General features: G+C 47.8%; 1 protein-coding gene across 1 annotated transcript; it reads right to left on the bottom strand.

Moving 5' to 3' along the window:
• Nucleotides 1-303: 303 nt before the first annotated feature.
• Nucleotides 304-7,050, bottom strand: LOC112107093 (ankyrin repeat domain-containing protein 9-like). The gene is made up of 2 exons (XM_024200653.1): nucleotides 6,178-7,050; nucleotides 304-438 (listed from the first exon to the last, which is right to left on the bottom strand). The coding sequence occupies exons 1-2, from the start codon at nucleotides 7,048-7,050 to the stop codon at nucleotides 304-306; spliced, it is 1,008 nt and encodes a 335-aa protein (XP_024056421.1).
• Nucleotides 7,051-7,978: the final 928 nt, after the last annotated feature.

Raw genomic sequence — 7,978 nt, forward strand, 5'->3', positions numbered from 1 at the left:
ATATAAATATTTTTGTTTCAATACAGGCAATCATTTCATCTTTACCATGCAGAGTGTAATATACAAACAATCACATGGAATAAAATTAAACAAAAGAGAGAAACCTAAATTACAAAGTATGGCTTTAATCTATAAGAAAGTCGTATCATACGATGAACATTCGTTTGTACTTAGGCTTGGCTGGATTCAGTTCAATCAGTAAACATCAGCATTTGTCAGTTTCACACTGAACCCAAAAACGGACAGAGGAAAACAAAATGGCCATCAATGCTAATGAACATTTAGAGACATTCAAAATATTTTTTAGACAAAAACATAAAAAGTCCTTGGGGGATCTGGCCCTTTGCTGTTAGTGGTTGTACAATGGTACCTAGAAGCAGGAGTTCTCAGGCCACTGAATTTCTCTGGCAGCACAGAAGCAGAAGCCTGCTTGTTCAGCTACATGGCAATAGAAATAGAAGCTGGGGGATGTCTGTTTAAAAGATTTTATTTTGGAAAAAAATTGATTAAAAAATCGATGCTGAACCGATAACAAATCCATTGCTGCCCAATTACACCTGTCACTGTGCTCTAACCGAGGGATGGGCAAACTATGGCCCCGGGGCCACATCCGGCCCTTCAGACATTTTAATCCGGCCCTCAAGCTCCCGCTGGGGAGCGGGGTCCAGGGCTTGCCCTGCTCCATGGTGCCGTGGCTCCGCACAGCTCCTGGAAGCAGCAGCATATCCCCCCTCCAGCTCCTACGCATAGAGGAAGCCAGGGGCTCCGCATGTTGCCCCCGCCCCAAGCACTGCCCCTGCAGCTCCCATTGGCCCAGAACTGCAGCCAATGGGAGCTGAGGGGCGGCGCCTATGGACAGGGCAGCACGCAGAGCCGCCTGGCCACACTCCGCATAGGTGCCGGAGGGGGGACATGCTGCTGTTTCCGGGAGCTGCTTGAGGTAAGAGCCCCCTGGAGCCTGCACCCCTGACCCCCTCCTGTACCCCAACCCCCAGTCCTGATCCCCCGGCTGCCCTCTAAACCCCTCGGTCCCAGCTCAGAGCACCCTCCTGTACCCCAAATCCCTCATCCCCAGCCCGGAGCCTGCACTCCCAGCTGGAGCCCCTCCCCCAACCCTTTGCCCCAGACCAGACCCCCCTCCTGCACCCTGAACTCCTCATTTCTGGCCCCACCCCAGAGCCCTCACCCCCAGCTGGAGCCCTCACCGCCTCCCGCACCCCAATGTCCAATTTTGTGAGCATTCATGGCCCGCCATACAATTTCCATAACCAGATATGGCCCTCGGGCCAAAAAGTTTGCCCACCCCTGCTCTAACCCATTGCTACTTGAGAGTCAGAGACAGAGCTCCCGCTTCAAGAGTACAGGCCACTTTAGCTGATGAAGAAACTTCCTTAGCTATGAGCAGTAACTTAGCAGGGCTTATGAGACCCCGTTTTCTTGATTTAAATACTTTATAGGCTTTCTTAAGGCATCGATCACTGTAGGATCCAACTGTCTCACAAACATCAATGAATTTATCCCAGAAACTCCTCTGTCAAGAGCAGCTCTGGCCATGAAAGGGCAGTGATCTATAAACACTCACACAAACACAAGCTAGGCCTTTCCAACAATATTCATAGAAACTGAAATAAATTAAAAATCCTGTTGAGCCTACTGATAATCCAGAGCGTGGTACAGATTTCTGCCCCCACCCTCTTCTTCTGTCTTTTATTTTTTTCCCCAAAGTTTAAAAATAAAGATCTTAAACTAGACTCATTCAATGCATTTTTAATGCCAAATGAAAACATTGCTACATGGCACCAAGTGCCCTGTTTGTTGTTATTGTTTGTTTTAAAAAAATACCATCACTAATGTATTTGTCATGCAAGTGCAGGGATGTTTTTCTCTGGAAAGATTCAAGGCTATGGGCTGATGGGTTGGAGCAGGGGTGGCCAACCTGAGCCTGAGAATTTACCAATGTACATTGCCAAAGAGCCACAGTAATATGTCAGCAGCCCCCCATCTCTTCCACCCCTACTCCCAGCACCTGTATTTTATTCCAAATCTCCAGAGTCATTATACACCTCCCGATCAGCTGTTTCTTGTTGTGCAGGAGGCTGGGGGGGGGGAGCGGGGAGAGGAGCGAGGGCATGGCAGGCTCAGGGGAGGGAGTGGGAAGGGGTGGAGTGGGGGCAGGGCCTGTAGCAGAGCCAGGGGTTGAGCAGTGAGCACCCCCTGGCACATTGGAAAGTTGGCACCTGTAGCTCCAGCCCTGGAGTCGGTGCCTATACAAGGAGCCACATATTAACTTCTGAAGAGCCGCATGTGGCTCCGGAGCCCCAGGTTGGCCACCCCTGGGTTGGAGGGATTGTTAAACAGATCTAGAATTTAGTTTTGCTCATGAGCAGGCTTAAGGAGAACAATGAATAGGGAAACTGATTTTTTTCCCTACGTCAATGAAAATTGTGATGAAGTTGAGGTAGATTTGGCTGTGTAAGGTGTAATATCCTACAGAGAAGGAAGACACACAGGAGATCAAATAAACAGACAGATCAATGCAAAGGACAGGCGAACTAGCATGGGGGAAATATCCTTGCCCTTCCATCAAAAAGTAATCCCATCCAGGATTGTTCCCTCATCACGTCCTGCCTAGTTAGCAACACTACAAGCTTCTCCCCATGGCCTGTCAGTGTCCGTTACCCTGGCCCAAAGAAACCCCTCTAGAGGTCAAATGGTAAATCAGCCTCTATGGCCCATCCGGTTCTTGAACCCTCTGCTAAGGGTATGTCTACATTACCCACCGGATCGGCGGGCAGCGATCAATCCAGCTGGGATCGATTTATTGTGTCTAGTCTAGACGCGATAAATCGACCCCCGAGTGCTCTCCCATCGACTCTTGTACTCCAGCGCCGCGAGAGGCGCAGGCAGAGTCGACGGGGAAGTGGCAGCAGTCGACTCACTGCAGTGAAGACACCACGGTAAGTCGATCTAAGTATGTCGATTTCAGCTACGTTATTCACGTAGCTGAAGTTGCGTAACTTAGATCAATTTCCCCCCCTGCTCCCCAAGTGTAGACCAGGCCTAAGACTACCAACAAAGGGGCAAATTGGAGGCAACGGTAGTGATTTCTTTGATGTGGATATCTGCCCATTGAGAACTGGGCTGAGAACACCAAACTCATTGCACACAGGGCAATGAACACACATCAGATGGTAGTGACTTTCAACCAGTGCTGACCTAGGCTGCCGTAACACCATAGCTTGAGCTACAGGCGAATTCCTTTCGCTGCTGAAAGGAGGTGTCTTCTCCTTGCTGCAGGCCAGCTAGCAGAGCGCAACTTCCCTCACACACTGCATCACACTGCCCTTGAACCTCCCCCCACCCCCAACTTGGCAAACTGAAGACATCTGCGTAGACTGGAGCAATGGGGAACCTAAGCTCTGACCCTGCCGTGTGTGAAACTGATGCCTGTTCGCAGGGCCTGTGCACCATTTAAGGCTTATGTGTGCCCAAAGCATTAGTTCTAGCCCTCTGCCAAGGGGTGAATTTCCCTCTGTGTTACTGGAAAATACCATATTGCACACACCGTCAATCCCTACAATCTGTGTTTTGTGTAGCAACAACCTACCCACACACACCAGCTGGAGTGGATTTTCTGAAACTCTGTTCTGCATGGAAGGTCTAATGCTATCAGAGAGTGTGAACATACCTAATGAATTCCCTTCCACTGTTCTTAATATGGAATTTCTGCAACTGGAGCTTAATTAGCATCTTAATAATATTCCCACCCACCGCCTCCGCCTCTCCCCCACCGACATCCAAATTAGCTGCTGCAGCTCCAGCATGGATGAGCTTGATGGATCCAGTGGCAGCAGGACGCAGGCCGCTCTTAGCAGCTGTGCTATTGTTCTGTCAGTTCAGCAGCCTTGGGGGAGGAACATCTGTTTTGTCCCCTCCCCTCCCCCCCTGTGACACTGGGGGCTGATGATGCCTTAAGGCTGGAGGTGCCTGCACACTCTCTACGGACTGGCAGGATTGGCGGGGCAAGTGCTTATTATGCTAATCTGCCTTCAGCTTGGCTCTGCTTCATGGGAAGGATACCCCTGAGCTGTGACAGCCTTCAACTCTGCCAGCATGTGCTGCAGAGGCAGTGTCTCAGAAAAAAAAAAAAAAGGGGGTTGAGGTTTACACTGAATTCCACTCCCACCAGCGACCCCTCCTCGCAAGGAATACATCGAAAAGGAACTGTTTGTCCTTGGAGATGCCATTGGGGCACAATGCAACAAGAAGAGAGATGCAGGGAAATAGGTTAACCCTTTTACTGCTGGTCTGCCATTGAAAATGCTGTGCTGGCATTTTCTCCACATACAAGTGATGATAAAAAGGGGTATTAAGCTGCACGCATCACATTCAGCAGCCCAGAAGGTGCCATGCACTGGAAATGGTACGTTCAGTAGCAGAACCGGAGCATTCTATCTAGATGTCCCTGATACATACAACAGGGACACTCCATGTGGACATATCCTGTACAGTCAGCAGCCCATCAGGGGCACCTCACCTGGGTGCACCCGGTACATTCAGTATCATGATGCCCAGATACACAGAGCAATATAGCAGTGGTGCCCTCAGTACATTCACTGCTGGTGTCAATGGGGCTGCATCCACTGACTTCAGAGAAGCTGCACCCATTTACAGCAACAGAGAACATGGCTCAGCATTTTACGTGTGAGAGATAGGTCATCTATAAATGTAACAAGTGGTCTATTCAGTGTGCTATGTGGCACAATACTTTATTGCACATCGTTTCTTGTTCACAACCTCATCAAAACTGGCCAGTGTAATCATGCCCTTTGCCTATCAATGCATATATGTTAAAGAGATCAACCATCCACTCTCTATCACACCCTACAGATATATGGGAATGTGTTCCTTTTGGGGCTGGGGAGTAGAGCAAAGGATTAAATTGAAAATGAGACCACTTCGACTAAAATAACTTTATTGTATAGCTAAATAAAGACTATGCTGCGAAGGGCATTGGCGAGGCATGCTGCTGGGCCATGATCTCACTAGTCTGCTGTGATTGTGGCTAGGGGTGTGGGGAGTAGTATTCCACACCGACAGCAAGATACTGACTGATTAATGAGGGGAGTCCCCTCTGTGTTGGGAATTCAAGGCAGTCGACATCAGTTTCCGGGCCCGATCCTGTGAACACCACCTGTCTTCAGCTCCCACTGCAGGATCGGGCCTTCTATCTGCGGCATGGAGGATGAATGACCTAATCTGCCCCACTGATGATTTATAGCAGCAAAATACCACAGCCCATCTTCAAGTAATTAGCAAATGCAGGTGGCTTTAATATAAATCTCTAAATCAAGGCATAGGCACAGCTGTAACTCTCTTGGGGACACCGTCACCCCTTAAAACAAAAGTCCCGGGGAACTAATGTCACTCATTAAAGATGGACTTCCACTTGCTGGTATTGCCAGGATTTGCATTTTTTCGCTGAACAGCATGAAAGATGGTTCCCGCCCCACTGCACAATTCTATAGAAGCTTCAGCACTGGGATTGCCTTTAACCCTCTCACTCCCAAATAAAAAAAGGATGCCTTCTCATCAGTATGCTGCCTGTCTTTATCCTCTGAGCAAGAACACGGAGTCCCTGACTCTAATTGAGGAAATGCAATAGTAGTCCGCAGCACTGACTCAACACCACTGCAGTAAGAGTATTGTGAGCCACAGGATTTCTGATCATCACTGGAGCAGAAAGGAAACCTGACATCTCAACCCCGTTGGTGGTTTTTATAGGGCTGGTAGAATACAGTGCCACAGTTACAGTATTTGCAAATCCCAATGGACAGGTCATTCTTTTTCACCGGCGTAATTTACATAGGATAATGTTAATATACTGGGAATTTAGATACACTGATTTCAGCGGGCAGTTAAAAAAATTGCTTCAATTAAACTTAACCCTTCACATGCACAATAATAAAAAAAAGGATTTTGCTTTTAAAAGTGCCGTGCCTGCAATCGATTAGAAAAACACTGAAAATCTTCTCATAAAATATTGGATTTTCAAATGGGGCCTATGGGAGGTAGGTATCAAAATCTCATTGAAATTCTAGGGGAGGTAGGTGCCTAACTCCCTTAGGTGCCTTTGAAAATCCAACCCCCCCAAAATAGTCAAGGAAAAACATTTACCACATTTTTTGTCTGTAACTTTTTGCCGTAGGAAGGTAGGGGCTTTAGTGCCTGAGGTATAGGTAGTTCCTGGATGCTTTTAGGAAAGTGGGAAGGTGGGAGAGACTGGAGAATAGTTTGCATAGCTTGCAGGTATAAAGAAGCAGGTGTGTTCCCCACCAGGGTGTTGAATTTGTCTTCCCCTAGCAAAGCTGTCCAGTGGTCTGGATGATCCTGCAGAACTTTCCGCATCTTAAACTGTGGGCTAGGCATGAAGAGCAAGAGGTAATCGAGGCAGAGTTTTTTTGATGCCACGTTGACTTTGGAGTCCCACATCTGCTCCAGGATGACATCCAACGGGGTGAGCCCTTTGCTGTCCTCGATCCTGGGAGAAGCCCCGTTCCCTAGGAGGATGAGGACGGTCTCTGACCTCAGCAGTTCGCAGGCAAGGTGCAGCGGGGTCTTGCCATCTTCCAGATGAAAGCAGCCGGTCCTGTTGATGTAGGAGTTTAGGCTGGGTAGCTTGTGTGCAATCTTGATGATCAGCCCCAAAATGTCCCTCCTGTCGTATGTGACTGCCATGGCCAAATGAGGGGCAGAGGACGGGCAATAGCAGAAATGCTCTCCAGGCACCTTGAGAGCCTCCTCTGGAAAATGAGAGAGCAGATACTGGGCATAAGGCAGGTGATTATGCACCACTGCATAGAGAAGGGCTTCCGAAGGTGAATATGTTCTCAGGCTGGCATTTTCCTCCCAGTAAAAATATTCCATAGTTCTCATATCTTCCAGCATCCATACCGGTTTGTGGTCTCTCACAGCCTGGTAGAACATATAGGATAAGAACTTACAATGCCTGCTCTGCTCATCCTGCAGGCTGGCCTGGTTACTGGCCATGTCTCAGCAAATAAACAAGACCTGCACGCAAGCTCGCTCCAGAATGTAAGATTCACTCACTTTGAATGCAGATCCCAATGCTGCTGCAACCTTCAGCCTGTCATTGCAGCCCGACTGCACTAGCTGGAATGCCTCGGCTTGAACATCTCCACCCATTCATTGTTTTTCCCCCTCATTGCAGTGGTTTTGTTTAGGTAAGCACAATCCCACAGGCTCAGTTAACCCATGCCATGCAATAGACGGTTAGTCAGTGCACCCTGCTTCATGCACGGCACAGGTTACTGGAACACTGTCAAACTAGCAGTGATTTGATAGAAGCAGAGCTAGATTGGAGAGACTAAAATTAGCTTTAGAGGTGAGGCAATTTTCTGTCTGTGTTTGATGCCTACCCAGATCAGCTGGTATAGTGCAGTAAGCACAATATGCATTTATTCATTTGTCTTTGTCCCTCATACTTGTACAATTCATTATATAATAAATGTATATTGATACTATATAATCAATATTGAATACCATATATAATTTTTATATACTGATTGCTAGCTATATGGTTATAAAGTGACTTCTATTTACTAAATACTGTTATGGCTGGCCCATTAGGGGACACTGATAATGGTTTGTCTATTAGGAGTCATTGATGCATAAGCCCATAGGCTGAAACCCCACATAGAACAAGTTGAAGACACTGTGCAGTAACCCCATCCAGAGTCATGAAGGATATTGGATAGTTAAAGCACTTCCCTTTGTCTGGCAGTTAAAGCTCTGAGGTTCCTTTGTGTTGCAAAGCAGCTGCATAAAGAAACAATTAATGTCCAAGCCATCTTTCTGTCTAGACCAGCTAGTCTGAGAGGGATCCTTGCACTAGGGGTTTCCCAGGTGTCTAGCTCAGGGACTGGCCAAGCAGGGGAGTTTGGGGCTGTGTGAGACT

The sequence above is a fragment of the Terrapene carolina genome, unplaced genomic scaffold (genome assembly GCF_002925995.2).
Source record: "Terrapene carolina triunguis isolate 2854851 unplaced genomic scaffold, T_m_triunguis-2.0 Scaffold406, whole genome shotgun sequence".
Classification (NCBI taxonomy): Eukaryota; Metazoa; Chordata; order Testudines; family Emydidae; genus Terrapene; species Terrapene triunguis.